This window comes from Aptenodytes forsteri, unplaced genomic scaffold, assembly GCF_000699145.1.
Source record: "Aptenodytes forsteri isolate BGI_AS27 unplaced genomic scaffold, ASM69914v1 Scaffold479, whole genome shotgun sequence".
NCBI classification, from domain to species: Eukaryota; Metazoa; Chordata; class Aves; order Sphenisciformes; family Spheniscidae; genus Aptenodytes; species Aptenodytes forsteri.
The window spans coordinates 442,498-465,712 of NW_008794627.1; the positions used below are offsets into that span (position 1 = coordinate 442,498).

Consider the following 23,215-nt stretch of genomic DNA (forward strand, 5'->3'; position numbering starts at 1 on the left):
GGGGGGAAAGAGGAGGTAGGAAGGGGCTAGAATACACATACTGATATCCTACTGAAAACTCAGGTCTTCAGTAAGCAATTTGCTGCAATTCTCTACTTGTCATGGATACTGCAATTCTGTTGGCATTACTGTCAATGTTTATGTCACTGAAGTAGGAACTCCCAAAGCATTGCAAGACAATGCTGCACACCATCAGTCAGTGAACACACTGCAGCTAATTTACTTGCAAACGGCATTTCTCCTGTTCTTAAAAGTTAACAACCTTCATTAAATGGTTTTAATCAAGATGGAAAATGAGGAATATTTTCCTGAAGTGTCATTTTAAACTTTTATCCCTGTATCATCTTCTTTTGAATGCTGTAGCAATGGCAAGCACTTATCTTGTGTCTCTTACAGCACAGAGACTGCTCTTTCATTATCAGTTTTTAAGAAGCTGTAAACTTATCTCAGCTGCTGGAATTCTTCACAAGAGGAAAAAAAAAAATCAGTAATGATGTACATATACATCTGCCTCTGGGAAAATCAAAACTGCCAGTGATATGCTGGGAAAGATCTCCTTAGACTCCTTTCACACAGTCTTGCAGTAGTTTTATTGTAACCAAGCAGTGTAATTTCAAATAACATTCTACAGTACACTGACGGCAAGCTCCTAAAATACAGCTCTGCTCTGAACAACAACTGAGAATGCTATTGTGAGTCTCATGTTTACAGCTGCTCACTGATTGTGTCATATTTGCAAAGCTTTCAAGAAAAATGATAACTTTTTTCCCCCACTGCTGAGACTTACAAATTCAGCCTAGGATTTTGACAGCAAGCTCAGTACAACACCAGAGCTAGTGAGCCTACAGAACTTGCTCCTCTTCACAATTTCAGCTAGAAATTCCAAGTGTTTTAGACAATATACTTGGAAAAGTATATTCCAGGATCTTAGAAAAATCTAATAGGAGAGTAATACACAGAACAGGACTCCTACACTGTGGGAGGCAGCATACTACTGTATGAGGTATAAATGCACATGGGACACAAACATATCTACATCGTATTACTGCCCTGATGAGCAAGTAATTTTGCTTCCCTTCTGTGCCTCAGTTTCTCCAACCAGAAGATGGAGGTTGTAATACTGACCTTCTCCATAAAATGCTATAAATTCTACACCTCCATCACAAGGACCCTCAGCTAGGAGGGGGCAAACTGGAGTTACAGTCCTGCTGCCAGAACTGTTTACATATTAGGTCATTATACTCATATACAATAAATACATTAGTAAAAAAATAAACAAACACACAGAAATAACCTAAGAGAGAAGCTGAACTAGGTATACACCCTCTCAAAGCCTGGCCATTCACCTACAAAAGCTTCCACTTATTTGCTCTTCTCCTGCCCCACAATTCTTGCATATCAGATTGCGCAGCAACAACAGCTTCAAAAGGAGAACAGGCAGGGTTCGGCCCTGACTACCCTCCTGGCTTTTAACTCCCCTTACGGAAGCAAATCTGGGTTTTCTGCAAGTCAGGAAGAGGCTTTAGTCACTAGCCAGGTTTTAGTCACCAGCCCTAAAAAAATAATAAAACAAAAAATAATCAATGAGCACCTGTCATCACATTGTCCACCAGAAGACGGATCATCCTGGACTCTGAGCAAAGAGAAATTCTCCGTACAGAGCACTAGCCAAACACTTAAACTGTCAAGTGGAAAACCAGTCCAGCTGCACTCCTGAGCAAAGTGTCACCTACCGATCCATTTTACATGGCACCCTAACCGACACAGGCTCGGGGAAACTGGCACTGCGGTAGATGCTGCTTACCTTGACTTCAGCAAAGCTAAAGGCATGGTCTGCCATGCTGTTCTTAAAGCCAAATTGTTGGGACATCGTGGTTTGGATAGCTGGCCTACAAGGTAAGCATAAAATTGGCTGGACTGCCAAGTTTGAAGGGCTGTGATTAGTAGTACAAAGTCCAACTAGCAGACAGGTACTACAGGGATCCCTTGGGGGCAACGCTGTCTCGATTAGCAATGAGACAGCAAGGCAGAAGGCACCCTAGGCAAGTATGCAGATGACACCAAGCTGGGAGAGCAGTCAATAGATCAGAAGGTGGGGCTGCCATTCAGAGAGATCTTAGCAAGCTGGAGAACCGGGCTGACAGGAGCTGCATCTGTCTTTGAACATCTTGAAAAGTCTCACACCCAAGACAGAATAACCCCTTGCTACAGCACAGGCTGGGACTGACCAGCTAAGGAACAGCTTGCACAGAAGGAGCTGGAGGTCCCTATGGACAAGCTGAGCAGGAGTCAGCAGCATGCTCTTGCATCAAGAAAGGCCAAACACGTACTGAGTTGTATTAGCAAAAATGCAGCCAGCAGTCGAGGGAAGTGGTTATTCCCCTCTATTCAGTACCTATGAGGCTGCATCTGGAGAGCCATGTTCAGGTCTAGGTTCTTAAGTACAACTTCAGTACTCTGGAGTGACTACAGTGGAGGGCCACTGAGATGGTGGAGGGGCCCACTGTAGTGGAGGGCCACTGAGATGGTGGAGGGGCTGGAGCATGTGATATATGAGGAAAAGCTGAAAGAGCTGGGCTTGTTCAGCCCAGAGAAGAGAAGGCTTTAGGGGAGATCTAATGCTGTCTTAACTACCTGGGGGGGGTGGTGGTGGTGGGGGGGGGATAGTGGTGGTATAGAGACTATGGAGCCAAATTCTTCTCAGACACACACAGGCAGAACAAAAGACAACAGATGCAAGCTGCAGCAAGAGAGAATCTGATTAGATATTAGGGAAAAAAAATCTTTGCCATGAAGGTAGTAAAACACTGCAGTAGGGTGCCCAGAGAGAGTATGACATGTCCACTGCTAGAGACAACCAACACTCAACCAGAGTAGGGCTTCAGCAATCTATTGAGGACGTGAGCGGGGAATTGGAGAGATGACTTCCAGAGGCCCCTTCCAATCTAAATTATTCTACAATCCTACATAGGACACAGGCTTTCTGGATTGTTCCCTCTGTATTTCATCACCTTCAGATATATTGTCTATATAAACATTTCCCTGTATGTACCACACCTTCTCTGACTGCTGGAAAGCTGGTGGAAAATGCTCTGTATCCTCCTTCCTCCCACCCTAGAACTTGTCAGTAGGAAGGACTGTTGTGATGAAACACTTCTGTCAAGCTACTTTTTTTTGCAGCTTCTTTTTTTGATGCTGTCCTCATGTTCTGGATACTACCTCTCAGCCAACGTTCTTGGCTCCTGATTCTGCTCCCAACTTCTCCAGTTGCAACAGGAGGAAAGTGACCAGTTTACAGCTCTGCTGGGAGGGCTGCCAACATTATCAGGAAAACCCAAGGACTGGAGCATTCTCTCGTTTCATCATTGAATGACTATGAGAAACAGCTGAGACACTGAAGCCACCAGTTCAAAGACTGAGGAATGAGTACAGCAGCAACCAATACTTAAGTGGCTTTCCTCTGCCACAGTAAGAGCTTAGAGTCTAGGTGGGAGATAATAAATATTAAACTGAACGTTGACAAAAATATTTTTCAACTGAAAAACTATAATCTGAATATATGCTGGAAATAATTATTGGCAGTGAACTGGGTCCTCCAGATGCGACAAGAATGCAGTGATTTGGGATTCCCTCAGAGACAGCAGCACAGATGCAGTCCATCTGTTGCATTCTTTAGAAGACTGATCCTTTAAGGACCAGAAATTTTCATATAGAAAAGAAAATTCAACTTAGGTTCTGCAGAAGTTAACAGCACTCACGTGGGAAAACCAAACTTTCAATTCCACATAAGTAGAGAATAGAGCGTTCTCTGAATTCAGGTACCAACTGAGACGCAGCAGCTGAAACGCCCAGATGTTTCTTTAAAAGAAGACTTCTTCAGTAATGACTTACAATTATTTTATGTTTCTTTTCTCATTTTCCTGGAGATCAAGGATGGTCCACTGGTGATTTCAATGGCAAATTTCAAAAGAAATAGTCTCAATTCAGACAGCCCAGCTCTTTTGCCTAACAGGAAAAGTCACAGAAAAGCATCTATAATCTCACAACCTTTGGAGCTGAATAGGCAGAACTTCATTACTCTGAAGCCATGGCTTCACTGGGGAGGGAAGGGAGATGTATTTTTAACGCAAGTTAGCTAGAAGGGGAAAAATCCTTGCAAAGCAAGGACACAGTGGTGCTTTCTCAGAAACTAGCAAGTTCAGGTAACCTCTCGAATTTTCTGCAGTCTAACTTGAAACACCAGCTCTTTGTTTGTCCTAGAATTGTGCCACACATTACAGTACCTGAAATGACAATAACAACTTTGTTTCCCCTTGGAAACTGCAAGGCCAAAAGGCTCTCTACAAGCACGATAAGAAGTTAAAAGAACCAATTATAGAAGGAAAAATACTGTAAAACTGATAAGGTGAGACATTCTCCTGACAATAAGATAGAGGCAACGTTTGGAGTTCTGTTTTTTATGCAATAAAGACTTTCACATTTCAGTTAGTACATGTCATGTTGCTGAATACGTATTTTTAATCAAAATTTTCTCTTCATATTAAAATGATTATAGCATATTATAAGTTAGACACAATTTTTGTCCACACTAAAAGGATTTTTTTTTCAGTCTATATATTTCCCCTCTTTCAAAATTTGCTTTCCATCATGAGTAGTTCATATATGATAACATAAAATATATTGTTCACCATTCCTCCCCGCTTACCAATACAAAAGGAATCTGAAGAGCACACTGATTTCTACTCCCTATCGAGGCATAAGCTAAGACTTTATTTTTGGCAGACAAGCTGCTCCTTCATTGAAGAAACAGTTATACATCTCCATTTAAAAATACCGATTAGCAAATCTCATAGCACTTTACCAACACATGCAGTCAAAACATCACTGAGACTACTGTGTTTCTCCCAAACTGGAAGGATGTTGAAAACTTAAATGATTCGCTTACAGCTGATCTAAAGATGAGAGCTCTGCAATTTATGTTTTATTGTCAAATGTTTAAAGGATTAAATCTAAATAAAATACACAATACACAAGCTTCAAAGCACACGTTATCTTCAACATCTTATTTCCAATTAGCAAGTCAAAATAAAGAAGGCACGGGGAACATTTGGCTTCAAAAGCAGAGCTCTGGAAGAAATCAAGATTTTTGCTGTTTTGGGTCTCATTTAAGGCTGCTATTTTCCCAAACTGCTGAAACTGGATAAGATGGAAAGATTATTCTCTCTCTCTCTCTCCCAAAGGGGGGAAAATTGCAGACATACCACCACGTGATTGAGTATTACATCATTCGTACTTATAATACTGAGCCAGTCTGGCAGTTAAACTTAAGACATTTTCTTTTGCCTTCAAGGAAGGACATGGACTTGCCATAAAGGCAGGCTAACAGCGAAAAGGTTAGAAAAGGCTCAGCTCACAATTTTACTTGGCATGAGATTACAAAATGCCTAAAGTCTTTCACCGAGAAGCATTTCCAGTATGAAGTTTGTGTATGAAGAGTATGTCATGCAAACAAAATCCTAGTGACAAACATCTGAAGAAATAAGACAACTCTTGAGAAGTACTTTTACCAATTTTTAAAAGGCTTATACTTTATTAGGATGTAAGAAATCATTATGAAGACCACTTTCAAGATATGAAGACAGGCCAGGTATGAGAATGCATCCTGTTTTTCCAAAACAAATTTGAAAGGTAATATTGTTTCTCTGATACACCTTCACTTTGTTCTTACAACATCAAAAAGTGCAAGACCAAAAAAGCTGCATAAGACTTAAGAATATGATGAAAGTGGACACAGTTTTAGAAGACCTCAAGCTAAAATAATATTTGCAGATAGCAAGAACAGAAATGCTTATAGGTCTCAACGCACTGGCTTTTAATCACCCTATTTTGCATTACTGATCTTAATTAAACTATCTAATAATATGAATTTGTCTTCTAAGGCGTCATTCTTACTGTGTTAAAATGCAAATACACAATCTTCAAAATTATTTTAATGAAGGAGAACATTTAAATTTCTAATTGACTTCTAAAGTATTAAAATGCAGAAAACATTAGTGATGGCTACAACCAGGAATATTTTTCAGTGACCAGATCAAAACCATCGACCATAATTGATCGTGTTTGCTACCAGGATTTGTTTAAACAAAGCATCAGGTAACTTTTTTTTTTTTCCTTAAGGGGGGGTGGGCGTGCAGGGAAGGAAGGGGAAGCGTCTCCTCCACATCCCACACCACATCCAGCATATCCTCTGAGAAAAGCAACAATGTGCTACACAATGACCGGCTGTACCACACTTTTTTTATTTAGCTGGTGTTTGCAACATACTAGCTCCCATCAGGTCAAAACACCACGCAGTTATAATGCTGTTTTTGCTGACATAAGCACCAAAATTCAGATGCAGAGATAAACTTCTGAATTAAGCAGAGAGCCAACCTAATCGTTTCCTCTTTTAAACAAGGTTTAAGAAGATTGTTAAATATTTATTTTCACAAGCATGCAAGGATCGCTGAAGGTCAAAGACATCAGAGGTGTGATCCCCTCCCCTATCGTCACTCCTTTGTATTTATTTCACTGGAAGGAGGCCTCTCTGCCATCACATTTCTCTCCCCTCATCCATCACCTAGAACTCGTCCTGCCTTCGTTCCCCTCATTAGTTCCCATGTCTCTGCCACCATGTTTCAAAGCATCACCCCCTCTCAGCGCTGCTGGTAAGTGAGGGCTGCCCCTCGTATTTTCACCGTGATGCCTTTGTAGCCCTCCTGTTCCCTGCTTCTGTTTCTTTCCTTGTTTCACCTTTACCATGAGAATGTCTCATCAGGTCAGAAACTCCAAACTGGAACATAATTACTAAGAGGACAGACCATGCAATGAATTTTATTAATTATTATTTTTATGTACGTAATAACAGACCACTATTACAAGCATTAAAAATGTGGCTCAGATACTTCTGCTGTATTTCTGCATTACACAAGGCCCGACACGGTGACGGAACACAGGACTGCCAAACAATAAACACTTCTTCCACCTGCCCATAGTGGAATTCAAGCCCACAGCGACAAAGGCTTTACTCAGTCGTCCTAATCCAGAAGCCTACAAAGTAAAGCCTGTCCCTTCCTTTCAAAGAGGGACGACGATGACTGGTTTTGTCCCAACACAGAAAGGTACGATGGGCAAGGGCAAAGGACCTCCAAAATTAAAACAATCTAGGTTAACAGCTCTATTGAGCGCAAACCCCATGGTTTTCAGCAGTCGCAGCCAGTGATGTGCTTTGAGAAACAACTGCCTAGAGAGAGACTCGAAACACTCTCCTCTGTAAAGCAAAAAAGTATTTCTGCAGTCGAATTTCAGAAGAGGATTATTTTGACCTTTACTGTTCAAAATATCCCTTAAATGAGGAAAACAAACAACAAAGCTATCAAAACCAGCCAAAATCTGTAATCTTGACAGGCCATCTTTTGACCCTGTCCCCCTCGCTATCTGCACAGATACTTTGTTTAATGCTGCATTATGGAAAAGTTGACAATTTGAGCCACCTGCTGGGTACCAACATCCTGAGGGGAAAAAAGTTGGTCACTTCTCTACACAAAAGCTGGTGAGATTTTCGTCAGCGAATTCAATGGGGCAGGATCAGGTCTCCCCTTGCCAGCACCAGAGGTCAAATACTTTTTTATCCTGAGTTAGTAACAAGTTAACAGAAAAGCAGATTTTCAGAGTATGCAATTCTTGAACAAAACATTAGCCTGAACACACACACACACACGCACAAAATTACAGTCCTCCTGGTTCTTCTGGATGATATATTTAGAAATCCTATTAGCTGGAGAGATCAACATTCTTATCTGAATTTCCAGGATGCTGTAACACGCAAAATTAGAGCAGCTCTCTTAAGTGGGTCAATTATCACTACTGCACTTACAGCAGCTTTCCCCCCCCCCTCCCTGCAGCATCCGTAATAGGCATTTAGCACAAGGATTTAAACAATAAGATGTTGAGTTGACACACACCACAATATAAAGTTCCCTTCTCCTTTTATATTTTCAGAATCTTAAAGGAGCAAAGAAAATCACTGAAGTACAGAATCTCCACATTAAAATTACGGTCTCCCTGTGGAAAGCTTCGATGACTTTCAGTGACAGGGCACCCTGCAGGATAATGCTAGTCAGCAATCACACTCACTATTTTCCTCCCACATGAGAGTCATGCACAAGTAAGGTTTATGGCTTTCCCTCCCAGGGGACAAAGAGGAGAACCTGAGGGCCGCTAACCATCTCCCCAGTCCTGTCCCCCAGGTGCAGGGCCATACAACCAGTTTGAAAGGCTTCAGGTTTTCTTCTCAAGAGGGAATTCTCTTTAAAAGACAATGCAAGTCACCAGATACAAGTGGAACAATTCCAAGTACCCAGCACCACTTCAGATACTACAAAGACGTCCCTAGAGGACTAACAGATATGATACAGGACCTTGGGAAACACAGGCTCTTCTGCCATACAGCTGGAGGCCAGGCAAGGTACCCGAGAGTGACACAGCCCCGACTCCTCCTGCCTCGCTGCCTTACTGTCGCCAAATTGCAAGCACAAGGCGGCAGCCAGGAGCAGCCCTTGCAGTAAGTGGATGCAATGGGGAAGAGTACGGAGCCACACAACGGAGCAGACAACGTCAACAAGCACATGGAGAGGAAAATTTTACTTTCCCACCAACGGGAAACATGAAAACACCTCATTTTCTCTGCAACATATTTCCTTTATACATATCTCTCTATATGGCAAAAAAACGCGAGGCAGTACTGCGAGTGAAAAATCATATGATTCTCCTTCGCTTCATGGAAAAGGAGACTGGATACACTAGCTTCAGGTCATGAGCCCTGCTGTTGAAATCCAACAGTCCCAAGCCTGGCTGGAGGAGAGGGCGACAGGGAGAAATTAAGGTGCAGAAATTAAATTTCTATTGCTGCCCCTGGCTGCCCTCTTCCCTACATCTCCAGCATTTTCTCCTGTGGTACCAAATAGGAATGATCACACAAGCCAAGCATTACCAAACACATGAACTATTTGGAAATAGATGCAAATAACACGGGGCAACATTAGCTGCACCCTATGTAAGGTGGCAATTTTTCATTATTAGATTGAAACTCTCCCAGCTAAAATCCATCCTTCGAATAAGTAATCCATGCTCAGTAAGTAATCCATGCTTTTGAGTAAGCATACCAATTTTAAAACTTCATTTTGAAATGGACAAGGCTTTTCCAAGACTTCAAGTCCAGGCAAATGCTTCCTAATGAAGCATTTATTTACTGAGAGGGTGGTCAAACACTGGAACAGGCTTCCTCGAGAGGCGGTCGATGCCCCAAGCCTGTCAGTGTTTAAGAGGCATTTGGACAATGCCCTTAACAACATGCTTTAATTTTTGGTCAGCCCTGAAGTGGTCAGGCAGTTGGACTAGATCACCATTGTAGATCCCTTCCAACTGAAAATTCTGTTCTATTCAACTTTCTATGAAGTAAGATCTTGGTGTCCTTTACCACATACACACCAAAAAAAAAAAAAAATCTAGTGAAATGAAATAATTTGCTTTTGTAAATATTATATGTATTTTTAACTGTGCAATTTAAAATCCATTTTTAATCTCTTATGTCCTTGTCACACTCAACACTTGAACAAAACACATTTTGAATGCAACTGTATTTAATCAAAAGTAAAAGGTCAGTTACTAAAAAGAAAGTCCTTAACCAAAGAGAAATAGAAACTGGTTTTACTAACTTCCCTAACTAGAGCTCTAAAATTTTGTTGATTAAAGCCTAATTTCAAAAGTTAACTTTTTAATTGGGAACACTAGGGCCTACTGGCTCCAGGAAGTTTTAGTAGAGGTCAAAAGATTGCTGGAGATCTAATTTTTCATTTCTAATAAAAAAGGAAGTCTTGCCCTTTTCCTTGCAAAGATAGATCTTGAAGTGTTAGTAGGGAAACAAAGAATGTATCCATCAAAGGCTCTCACGGTGAGGTTATACAAAGCTTCCCAAGACAGTATGGAAGCCAACAGAGCCTGCTAATGCTCGAAAGGAAATTAGCTGAACTTCTCTTGCAAAGAGCAACCAGGCAGAAAAGCTCAGTAGCCGATGTCTAATCTCGGATTAAAGAGACCAATTCCTTACTCCATCACAGATTTTCTGGGTAACTTTGAATGTGTCACTTAGCCTCAGTTCTGCACCTGGAAATGAAGATAAATACTCTCAGCTTCCCTTACTGTAACATGAAAATAAACACATTAAACTAGGAGGCATTCAAATAGCTTGGCAATAAAGTGCAAGTACTGCAGATAAATAGGAAATAACAAAGTACTGCCCCATTCAGCAAGGAGATGCTCATTTTTTTTCCAAACCCTTCTTGCCTGCTGGGATCCTGCAATGCCTTCGTGATCTTCCCTCAAACAAAAGGGAGGTTCACAGGGCAGAGGAAGCAGGGGAGGAAAAGCGCCTTACGCTTTCCCACCCAGCACAAGTTCACACGTAAAAGACACCAAGGCACCAAACTTTCTCCTGTCAGCCTTCTGCTCCCAACGCTCAAATTTAAGAGGTTATTTTTCTCAGACATTTAGCGGAAAGGTTCTTCTGCAAACAACTGAGAAGAGAGGCCTCACTTGGCTGCCTTGGACTGACCCCAGGAGGACCCCACTTCTTTCCTCTGACTACACACAAAGCTGCTGAAGACCACCTCAATAACTTGGTCAACATCAAACTCAGGAGGCTGCCCCCGTCCTGGGCAGTGGGAAGGGCTCGGCAAACCCCCCGGCATCAAGACTGATCAGCTTTACTGGAGGGGGAAAAACCTGCCCTGAATTTACCTCCAGAGGCAAACAGAGGGATATTTACACAAGATAGCTGGTGAGGGAACTTTGCAAGGACTCTTCTCATGCGGAAAAGGTTTTATTTACTAAGCTCTAACAAGACAGGATTTGGTTTACAACTAAGGGTGCATTTTCCAGAGAGCTTCAAAGGAAACGAATAAATAAATAAAATAAAAAAGGGGGGGGGGATAAAAGCCATTTACCATGTAAAAATGTTGCTGTAAAAAAAACCTGGGTGGTAGCGTTCAACATATAGCAAAATAGTGGACAGTTGTACAGTTTTTCTAACAGTTGTGTACAGTAAGAAGGATTACAAACAGAATGAAACATTCCTGGATTAAAACAAAGTGATATCCCACCTGGAAAATCGTGGCCAGGCTCTCATTGTTCCCGAGTGACCCTAGGGCAGCCATGGGTTACAGCCAAGCCTGTAAATCACTCAAACACCCTGCCCAGCTCTTCCCAAGCTCTCTCTCTCGGGAACAGCAGGACCAGCTAAGGAGCCCTTTGTTTCCATTCAAACATATGTAGGGGTGGAAAAGCTGTTCAAAACATTAAAGAGAAACAACTGAGGACTGTTACTATTCCAAGAAACAAATTAAGAGCCAGAGTCCGAAATGCCCAGAGCACTGGCAGTGCCAGCTGAAGTCAGATGTCACTGGAAACGCTCAGCATTGCTCAGCCCCTGGGAGGGGGACAACCAGTTCCATAAAACCTGAGGATTTAAAAATCACTATCTCCTTCAGATGTATTTTTTGCATTATACCTTTACTTCTGACACTGATAATATAGACACATTTTATAAAGAGAATAATAAATTAAAGTTTTTATAGGTAGCTCATCAAAAGGATGAAACACCTCCCAAATTCAGCTAATAGCTAGTAAACCATCTTCCCTTTAAAACATTAACACTGACAAGTAATATAAGCAAGGCAAATGAAAAGCTATGTCAAAGTTGCTGCATTGTGGGGTTTTGTGTCACAATAAGCTAATAAAAACCATAAACCGATGTAAAATCAATTCAGATCTCAAATAATATATTAAACTTCCTAAAGAACTATAAATAAAAGCTGCACTTTTAGATAAATAAACTTTTATGTTCTCTTTAAGTTCTAGAACTATTTTTTCAGACTAAAAAAATTTGTTTTACTGGACTATTTTACATTAATTAAACAACACATAAGAACCAAGGAGAACTTTCCTATTTGAGGCTGAGGTTTATTCAGGCATAATTCAGACTGCACCAGTAGACTTGGCTACAATTTTCCTCACATTTTCACAGAGGCTGGCTGGCGACATGTACATTATGAAAAAAGAAGAATAAGCAGATATCCATGTCAGATAAATGCATTCCACTCTCTCAAACCGAACTCAATGCAGACACATTTAAATCCTGTTTTCCCTCTCCAAACACTTCCCGCTCCTTTGGTTCTGCCACTGGAGAGAACACAACATTTCTTGCCACTTCGGCTCCTGACTATATTCCACTGTACCTCCCCCGGCCACATACATACTCCATTCCTTCTACCATAATACTTTTTAAGAAATACGCTGTCTTCTATTTCAGAAACTAATCTGTTCCCAGCTAATCTCCCTTGCCTCTACAACTCCCGAGTCACTCCACTGATTCATTTGGGCCACCCAAAACCAAGGTGCTGTCTCTGAGCTCTGACAATGCTGCTGCCCGTCACTACGTTCTCTCTTTCCTCTAAAGTAAGTTCACCAATCTTCAGTCTTTAACTTCCTTTTCTAAATTTCTCCCAAATCGCTTCATGAGAGTTCTATAACCAACACAATGATATTGAACACTTTAAACTCAGTAAATCTACTTAGCAGTGTTATACAAATCTTGAAGTGTTACAAATACTGTATATCCTTTGTACAGCATATTTCTCCTCTCTGCGTGCCGTCCTCTGCTGCCTTCTCCAAAAGACCAAAACCAACTGCAAGATTATTACCCTGAATGTGCATCTTCATTCCTGCTAAAGCATCTTGTCACATGGCCATCCTCTACACCTGCTCTTGGTGTCTCTGGACCAAAGGCCCTGGGAACACGCCTGCCTCCTGTAGCACATTTCTGTATTGCCAGATCTAGGCTGGAAACAAATATAACATGTTGATAACGATCATCATAATTAATCTATGGAGGTTTGAATGTATTTTCACTTCAAAAGGTCAGCAATATGCACCTGTGGCTCTCAGGTTTTCAAGTTTCTAATGAAACGATAAGATACCAGAAAAAGAACTTATATTTCAATGTTCAGAATCCATAATTTGTTTGGGGTTTATGTTTCAAACTACACTGGATTTTAAATACTAAAAAACAAAACAAAACCCCAAACAGCAGAACACAAGCAGAAGCTGAACTCATTCTCCCAAAGTAACATAGTTAAGTTCTTAACATCAACTACAAAATTAATTTTATCTAACAGATTTTTTAAAAAAATCAACACTAACAAAATTGAGCCATACAGTCATGCACTACCACTTCTTGATTCCCAGGTGCCACCGTAACCATGCAAATGGAGTACTTTGTGATAGTGACATAGAAAGACAGAGCCCATCTTTGCAGTCTTATTCATACCTTGGTCCTAGGATTTTACATGAAATATCACACAGGATATTATCTCAACTTAATGAAAAAAGTGGGAAAATTAATTTAGGTATTTATGAAGAGTCAACCAGACCAGTACATTTTACACATGCCGAAATACTTTAAAGAAGGATATGTCAAACAAGCAAAGGACTTTTTTTTTGTTGTTTGCTAGAAAAGTTAGCCACACTTGCTGCACAGATGGCTGCTACATTACAATGTACCTACTTGCCTATTACAGCTCATACTGCTTCGAATGCTTTTTTGTCACTACCAGTGGGGAAAAATGGATTTGCATATTATGGCTAGGCTATCATTCAGTAGTTTCAAATAAGGACTGTAAATAAATTACTTTAAAAATGTGACATGGGCACAAAAAAAAAAGGCAATGCTTTTAAATCAGCACTGTCTTTATGGTTATGATAGAGTTATACTGTTCAAAGTTGACACAGAGATTTTACATTAGAAGAGACTAGTCTAATAGGCAAGCCTTCCTTTTAATTCCATTATTCCTGCAAAACCGCATTTTTTTTTAAACATGCAAATGCAATGACCACAACACTATCAGAAAGCACTAATTTTAGAATACTAAATGTAGTTTCTGAAACTAAAAATCATCTCAATCTTAAAAGGAAAGCTAAACTGTTCAACTGCTAAAATATAGAATGAAAACAGCAATCTAGAAAAAGCACCAAGTCAAATAGAATACTGATGATATGCACATACTGCTTTAAAGTAGAAAAGAACTAAAATAACACAGAAGAAATTGTTTGATACTAAACTCCAAATTCCAGCAACTGAAACACAACATAAAATAAGTAAAAACATATAAACCAAATCAATTTGGATGGCCATCAGTATTTAAAGCTTCATTAAAATTCATGTAAGTTCTACAAGACAAAAATAGGGATGGTCTAGAGGCAAGGAGTACTCACTTGCAACTCTGGCCTGTGTGCAGTCCCACCTCCAGCCACTCATTTCCTGTATGATTTTTGAGCAAATTTCAGAATTTATCAAATGTCTTTTTCCGCAAAACTAAAATGGGAGGGATATTGTCCTTCCCACAAGCATGAAAAGAAGGAAATCCAAATATCTTATGGAAAACCCACTAGAACTCTAACCTGTTGTTTAATGCTGACACTACAGGAGGCTTGGGGTTCACTGCCATTTGTTTTTAAAAAAGAAAAACAAAACAACAACAACAAAACTCACACACCATAAACAAGTAATCCCTAGCAAAGCACAGGAAAAGTGCAATCTGAAACTGGAAGAAAATGTTGAGAAAGAATAAATTTAGAGTTATTGATGGGAGGCAGAGTGACATTTATAGGTCCTTGTAAATACTAAGTATTGTACATTTAGAAAGGGAAAAATTTTAGTTGAACCACAGTACAAACTCCCATTCAGTTCACTATATAAAACCAACAGTGACAAAGTTAGCTCCTAAACACTTACCTTTCCAAATTTTGAAACAAGGTCTAACTGGGATAGTTGACTTGCTAAAAGTATGTCTTTTGTTTATTTTTATTTTTTAATTGTGAAAGGATACGAGGAGTTCCTTCTGTCCTACACACCAGGTAGAGACATGCAGCAATTACATGGGTCATCTTTCTCCCCCGGGTTAGGTGCTTGCTCACAGCCATCTTGAAAAAATTAAAGGCAGTATCCAGACAGTGTTGATTGAGTTGAAGCTGGTTTCCCAAATGGTGAATCTGACGTTTCCCTAGAAAAATTAACAAGGGGAATAAAAAAAAAACATGCTTAACAACTTTGTAGTTAGTGTGCTTTTGGGTTGGGGGTTTTTTGGCGGGTTTTTTTAAAGACAAAATTGAGGGGGCGGACTTTGGATTTCATCTCAATAACCTCTCAAGTTTCAGGAACTATATATCCTCAGCTCCTCCGGACAAAAAAATGCCTCGTTTTGGACTGCTAGAATTGAAATACATGCAATCAATGAGCCCTGGAAAACAAAGCCGCAAACATCAGCCCCAGAGAGGATCCAAAACATAGCCGAGATTTCTCAGGCAGAAGATTACGTCCCCTGCTCCAAAGATCATTTGACAATTAGTACTTGGTTAGATGTAGCGATGAACTTCTGAAAACTGGAGGTCATGGCGTGTTTGACATTGACATGCAAACAGAGGAGACATTTTGCTGCAACTCTCCAAGAAGTGATGAAGTTTGCAGTTCCTCTGACCACAACTGAAGCCCACAAGGAAAGGGGCTGTGCTCTGGGCTTGCCCGTGATCACCACCGATGGAGAGGCACTTCCTTCCTCTGAACACTTTCACACCAGAGCCTTCATTTAAGGCTTGGCTGCCAGACTGCCGAGATTAGTTTGTGGCTTCAGGAAAACAAATGTGCCTTCACCCTTAAATAAAATAATTTAAAAAAAAAAGTGTGTTTCAGATGATTCACGGCAGGAAGCGGTACAGCTGCTGGGACAGATGCGGGAAGCAAGGTCCAGTCTGTCCTCACAGCTCCAGCTGCGGAAGAATGCACCGAAAAGACAGCTTAAGAAAAAGATGGGGGAAGTCATGAGACAAACAGAGCACTGGAGTTCCTCAGCATATGGGGTCAGACGGCACATCAAGAACAATCCTTTAATTCAATGTGCCGGGCAGATGTTTCCAGTACGTGTATTTACAGGAAACGCTCATCTGTTCCCTTCAGAGATGTCATGAGTAGCCTTGCTGAAGGGGGCACAACGCCCACCATGCACCTCAGCCACCATTGCTCACAGAAAGCAATGGTGACCACGCAATGCTTATCAGAACACCACCAGCACCTGCACAGACTGCACATCTTAACTTTATGCAAATCCCTACACCATCATCACTAATAACACAGTAAAAATGCTTAACCTCCGAACAACCTTCTGCCAAAGACGCTGCTTCAATTCGGCTTTAATAAAAAATTACTCCAGACACGCAGCCAGGGTCAGCAAGACTCTGGCCAAACAGGAGCTGCCACAAAGCGACAGCTTCTCCTTCCTGCACAAGTGGCAATTAGTGCACTCACCAATGAGATCTCCTTTAAGGCACGTTGGTCAACCAGGTGTAACACATTTGGATGAAGAAGTAACAACAGAGGAAGGATATGTCACCTTCCACAGGAGGTATGGGTACAATAAGGTACTCAGGAGTAATCCAAAGCCCATTTTAAGTGAATAGTTTTTCCACTGCCATCAGCAGGCCCTGGACTGGCACTCACCAGCCTCAAATACAAATACTACATCTTCCCAAAACTAAGATACTAACTAGCACTCACCCTCCCCTGAATTTTATTTCACACTCTACAACCTGTATGCTGAAGCGGGATCAAGACTTTTATGTCCCTGAGAAAGAATCAGTTTGTATTTATCGGGGGGGGGGGGGGGGGGGGAAAATGCACTTAGCCCTGAGTACTAAAACTCATTTCTGCAGTGGCAGCAAAGCAGCTTCCCTCATCAACCCCTCCCCGAACAAGTCCACCCCAGAGGCCAGCGTGGATCAGCGAGGCTATGGAAAACCGCCTCTTCCTATCACCTAAGCTTCCTATTTTATCTGGTTGTATTTTGCCATGCATGGCTGCCGAGATGAAGACACAAAGAACTGTCATCTGTAGAGATTTTAGGCACTACATGCAGATGTACAACCATTTAAAAAAGACATGACCATGCCAATGTACCTCTCCCTCAGCTGCAGGGAGATCCAGACTGGAATCACTGCAGCAGCAAGTGCACTGCATTCCCTTTAAGTAAGATGGTCCAATTCAATGTCCTCAAAGTCACAAAGGCAGCTGATAACAAGAAAACAGTTTCAGCAGTTTTAAGTGTTGTCTGAATTTTGCTTTTAAGTAAAGCTTTTGTAAAAACATAAAGAGAACAGTGGCTCCTATGCCAAGGAAGAGCCACATGCACTCCTGAACGCTTCTTGGGCTAGTGGTGGAACCGGTATGCAGGGCCCACCTGGCTCCACAAGGCCACCAAGCAAGAAGAGGTGATGAGGAAGCTTCCCAGGCCAGCAGCCCAGCAGAGGCTGATGTGGTCCTGGGTGTACACCAGAGAACAGCCCAAATGAGCTGGAGATGCAGAGTAAGAACAGGACAAGCATCCACGAGACTTCTCCCCCAGCACTCCCCTGGCCCATCCCTATTACCAGGTTAATCCTTCTCCCAAGAACACCACTCTCATTCAGGGCTCCACACCTCGGAGGGCACTTCAGAAACAAAGAACGTACCAGAAGAGAAAAAAATAACATTGAGGAAAATATTTGAAATTCATTTCATTCATAAGCTATTTTTCCCACTGATCTGGTCCCATCCCCAAGCTACCATTAATATTCTCTGAGTATTTAGCCTTTTCTTAATTTCAAATGTTGAAATATAATTCATCATAATCCATCCTAGGTAAACAGTATGCTTGTTTGAGTAATATATGCTTTTTTAGCTGAGCTCTTCATCCAGCATCAATATTTTAAAATGCAATTACTTTAGGGGTGACCAGTCATTGCTGACAAATACCAAAGAGATCTAAGAGCACAGAAAGGTACTCGTCCACTTAGGAAATGCTATCTCTCTGAATGTTTTACTCAACCTTCAGCAGACCAGTGAAGGCTTTAATTCTGTGTGCTAGTACTCCCTCAAGCTGCTTTGTAGTATTATGTCAGTCATATAGTTTGTGGAAAAATAAGACAACTGTTGCACCGCTATTGATCCCCAAAATGAACAACTTAACACAGGACAAGAAGCATATTAGAAATTATGTGCATCTTGATGACTAACTTGGTTTTGCCCTTATCTGTTATGAGAGAGAAAGAAATGTACTGCTTATAGCATCACCTAAGATAAATATTTACACTCTGTAACCAGTCTCTTATTTACGAAAGAAAGATCAAAAGCTTTGTTGTTCCCCTACCACCCCCGCCTCTTGAATTTAACATGACAACAAAATTCTATTTTTCTGGTATCTTATGTAACACTAACAAACAAAACAAAACAAAAAAATAGTTGCAAAAGTTAGCACTAGCAATCGTGCTTCTAGATTTCTCCACAGGGAACACAAGATACCTTGTACTTCTTCTGGTTCCTTCACAGATTCACAAGCATCTCCATTTAAAAGGTAACTCCAAGAAAGAGCAGGTATTGGCTAAATGGCTATTGGTATTGTACTGCAGTACAATACCAAACTGTTGTATAGTGTCCTCATCCCAGTCAAAAGAAAACCAAAAGTATGTAATTTTGTGATTTCCAACCTTTTCTTCCAATCTCACCAATCTGACATTTCCAGAGCTGAAAAATGTGTCTCCATCATATTTTATTTAACTATAAATACAGTTATTTAATCTGTTGGTATCTGAAGAGCAGATATTCATGCTTAGAGAAATTTGGCATAAGAAAATAACTGATCAAAATAAACTCTCTATCCAATGGTCCAGTTACTGTTGACAAAGACAAACATGAACAGGGACCAAATACCCATTCATACTGCCAGTCCTCAGCATGAAAAGTCCTCATAACTGTGCAATGGTAGCCACAAGCCTTGCTGAGCATTCAGATACCTTCTTACGTGAGTGACTGCTCCCCCAGCAATATGGTCAGTGCAGGGAGAAACTGCAGAGCAGCTGCAAGCTACAGGGCTGGGAAGATGAGCAATTCCCTCCAGCAAACCTACAATACTGCATTATGTCTATCAGCCTTTGAATGTACTCCCACTCCTGCTGCTCCTCGCTAGCTGGGTGGCATTTTATAACCTTCCATTTGTTGTTTATCTCCGGACTGTCTCTGTCGTCTGCTCTAGACTACCAGCGTGGCTTCAATCAGCCCTAACGGCTGGCTAATGCCCTTTCCACCAGTTTGACCATATGGTCCCAGTGTGCAGTGAGCTGGTCCAGCGATCTGCAAGAATGCAATAAGCCTTATGATCTCAGCCAAAACAGTGGGAATATCCAACATTACAATGCAATTTATTAACAATCTGCTCAACTCGGTATTCACCAGATTACATCGCAGTGTTACAAACTCATCAAATGAATTGAACTGCTCTACTGGACAGAAAAGAAAAGAACTGCCACACCTTTAAACCCTGCCATGCCCTGGGTTGTAAAACAAAACTCAAGATGACAGCTTCCTGACTTTCTTATCCATTTTATTCAGTAGAACAATTTTTTTAAAAGTTTGAGTGGGACACTACTCTAAAAACCTGCAGCTACTGCTATCTCAGTACTATAAAGGAGTATCATCATATGGAACAGTCAGAAATAAATACTGCATTTTTTTCTAAATTGCTAGGCAAGAGTACAACATAGATTACATCGCAGTGTTACAAACTCATCAAATGAATTGAACTGCTCTACTGGACAGAAAAGAACTGCCACACCTTTAAACCCTGACATGCCCTGGGTTGTAAAACAAAACTCAAGATGACAGCTTCCTGACTTTCTTATCCATTTTATTCAGTAGAACAATTTTTTTAAAAGTTCGAGTGGGACACTACTCTAAAAACCTGCAGCTACTGCTATCTCAGTACTATAAAGGAGTATCATCATATGGAACAGTCAGAAATAAATACTGCATTTTTTTCTAAATTGCTAGGCAAGAGTACAACATATAACACAAAACATGCAGAGGTAAAACATGTCCCTTAAGTAGGTGCATCTTGTATTAGTAACTTGCAATAAGAGTTGCCTCTTTTGGGCCTTACAGGTTTTTGACAGATCCTGGGATTCTTTTTTTAAACCAGAAGAAATAGAGCCTTTAAGGTCAAAGCTTACGCTTCATGCTGCCCTTGCAATTTAGTGATGGCATTAAAGTGGTGCCTAAGTATCTTTGGGAAAAGGACAAGGAACAGCGTCTTTTTAAAGGCAGGACAGGCTCACCAACAAAGTTACAAAAATCCTCCCCTTTCCCTCACCAGTAAAACAGTAAAATTATTCTCCTTTAAAGAGCAAAAGAAAAAAAGTCTAGAAACTACAGAATTTTTGTGACATATAAGACATATCAGGCAGCTCCCATTTATTTCTCAAAGGCTCATCATACCATCGGGGTGGAGGGGGAGGCAGGGAGAAAAGAGAGAGAGAGAAAAGGTTGCACTTCTGTAAGCAACACACAAAATCAAGTTCCCAGGCTACCAAGTAGTAAAGTTTATCACGCTCCTGAATCTGCACCTAAAAACAAAAGGCCCTTTTCAGTTTTTAGTTCCAAGCCTACTAAAAAAGTGTTTCTACCCATCTACTCCCAGCATGCTGAAACAAACACTGTCATCTTCTCAACCGATGCCAACCTCAATGCTTTGAACTGGCACATAAGACCTGAACTGACAAGTTCACATAGGACCCCTCAATGCTACTAGCCTTTTATTTCAGAAATTTTCTGTTCTTTTGATGGAGGAAACAGTGGTTATTACAAAACAAAAATGTGTAGGCTAGAAATCACTGTCACAAAAATAGACTTGCAGAAAACCTTCGTAATATTAAATGCTTACACAAGAGGCAGTTGATAGCAAAACTGCAGCTTAAGTTATAATAGGAGCAAAATAGAAAAAGGGGGGAAATCAGACCCATTCTTTACAAGCAATTTTCTTTCTTTTATGATCTCGTTACTACAGAAACATCTTGTTCTCTTCCACTCTTCAAGAGGAATCATACCTTTTTTTGGATCCCTTAAAAGTCAGTAGCGTCAAGCAGCTACAGTTATATATTACTCTCATCTGGCTTCTGCCTGCTCATCTGCAACCCTCCCCTCAAACTGACAAGAGACTGAAACACTGCTATTTCAAAGTAGCACTTTTCAGTACGAAGCGTAAGTTTCCAGGGAAATAACAGGCAGTACACAGCCAGAGCTTAAATGAATTGTTATTACGATACTAAACTGCATCATCAAAATCCAGACATACAGATTTTCCCCTCTTTCTGCAATTTGCTCGAGGGGCCCTGGAAACTAGCAGTACCTGAATTGGGCAATGGAGTCATGTTAACAGCACTAATCCTTTTTTTGCAAAAAGGATTGTTATGGTAACAAACACTGTATTCTATTAAAGGAAACATTTGGATGGTTTTTGCTTGGGTATTCATTTCCAGAATTTGAATTACTTTACTGACTGAATTTTATGTGCAGATTTTATTCTGCATTTGGTTTTTCACTCCTTTTATTTTCTTCATTTGAAAAAAGCCCCCAAAGGAACTCCCAAAAAGGGGAAAAGAGCATTTTTTTTATGTGTGGGCATCCCTGCGTGCTTTGTCATATCTTTCAACTTCAGCAAGTCGCAGCTCAAAGCCTGAATGAATTTCCTGCTCTTTACTCCATGCCAGGCTTCTATGTTATTTGTATTACAAATAAGTAAAACAAACAAACAAAGCCACAACAGGGAAAGTCCAGGAACATCAGTAGGGCTACTCTTATGAAGGCTGGTCCCAGAAGCCTAATCAAGGGCAGAGTCCCATGGTCAAAGACAAGAAAACATTTAAAGCCCGAACAATGGGGGGAGGCAGGGAGGAAACCGAGGCAATGGCTGCAGCGATCACACCAAGCATTTCCAGCAACACGCACAATACCATGAGCCAGAAGCAGCTTTTTATCTCCGAGCCTGTAATGAAAAAGGCCAATGAACAGTAGGAGTAGCAGCACAGCAGGGCATTACAGCAGTGCTGAGCCAGCACAGTAACAACTTTAATTTTATTAAGGATAGCTAAGAGTTATTCCCAGTAACACCTAATTGCCTATGAGGAAAGTGATGAACATGCTGGCCTCATTCCCATGCTCTGCCTAACTTCAGCCTAGCCCCAAATCCCCACTTCGCCACCATCTAAATTGTGGGTGCACCCCACGTCCCCAGACCCATGCTCTTCCACAGGAGAACTCCCCAGTTCCTCCACGGGATGTGTCAGTCCCAGGGATGAGCAACCTGGAGTCCGTGCACGCTCGGTCCCGCTCCGACTGGTGCATCCCCATGCCTGTGTCACCTGGCAGACCTGCTTCGGGGACTGCCCAAGGGTCCGCTCTGTTCCTGTTATCTCAGCAGAGTAGAACCGTTCCTGGCCCCTTCCCTGTGACATTCTACCAGCTGCGCCAGCACAACTGTTTGTGGGGGTGCACAGAAAACCAAACCAGTAAACTCATCCTTGTTAAAAATAACCTTGTGAAATAAAAAAAAGACTTAATCCAGACCTGTTTACTGAAAGATTGATGCCTCCACTTTATCTTCTTAGGGCCAGAACCAGACTATCTCTGCGCAGAGACCGGTATTCAATTTCTCTGCCTGCTGACAACAATCCAACCCATCCATTTTGCCTCCCATGAGAGCACCCCAACTACCAGGTGCAGCTCCCCATGTCTCCTGGTAAAGCCCTTCCATTGCACATCAAATGTTTATTCATTCATTCAGCTAAAGAGAACTAGCATGCATCTTTAAGATTAATGGCTTAAAAATTCAGATAGTGGTCACCAGTCCAAACACTTCTTAAATATTTGATACTAAGCTACTTTTCTTTCACCCAGAAAATCTGCTGTTAATATCTCTTCCCAGCACTTATCTGTACTTCTTGAAGTATTCATTCCCTCAAAATTGGTCCTTGTATTCTATTAATGCCAAAGCAGGCGTGTAAAGCGCCCACATAACTTCCCCCACCCCCCTCCTCAAGCACTTTTTCCATTCCCCAATTATGATACCATTCCCACATGGGCAGCCTCTTTGCATATACAGCAACTGGCCATTTGACTTAATTTGCCTTACCCACTCTGAAAAATTTGGCATCATAAGTGGTTCCTCTGACTTTTTGCATTCAGTTCCTGGAATTCTGCTTCCCT

The 23,215-nt window shown here is 41.2% G+C and overlaps 1 protein-coding gene across 2 annotated transcripts in view; it reads right to left on the reverse strand.

Annotated features, from left to right (window-relative positions):
* BRF1 (BRF1, RNA polymerase III transcription initiation factor subunit) overlaps positions 1–23,215 on the reverse strand; it is a 180,398-nt gene that overhangs the window by 122,659 nt on the left and 34,524 nt on the right. For both annotated transcript variants that reach the window (XM_009273366.1, XM_019470509.1), the window contains exon 3: positions 14,982–15,155. In XM_009273366.1, the coding sequence (XP_009271641.1) occupies positions 14,982–15,155 (174 nt within the window). The remainder of the gene's footprint in view (positions 1–14,981; positions 15,156–23,215) is intronic.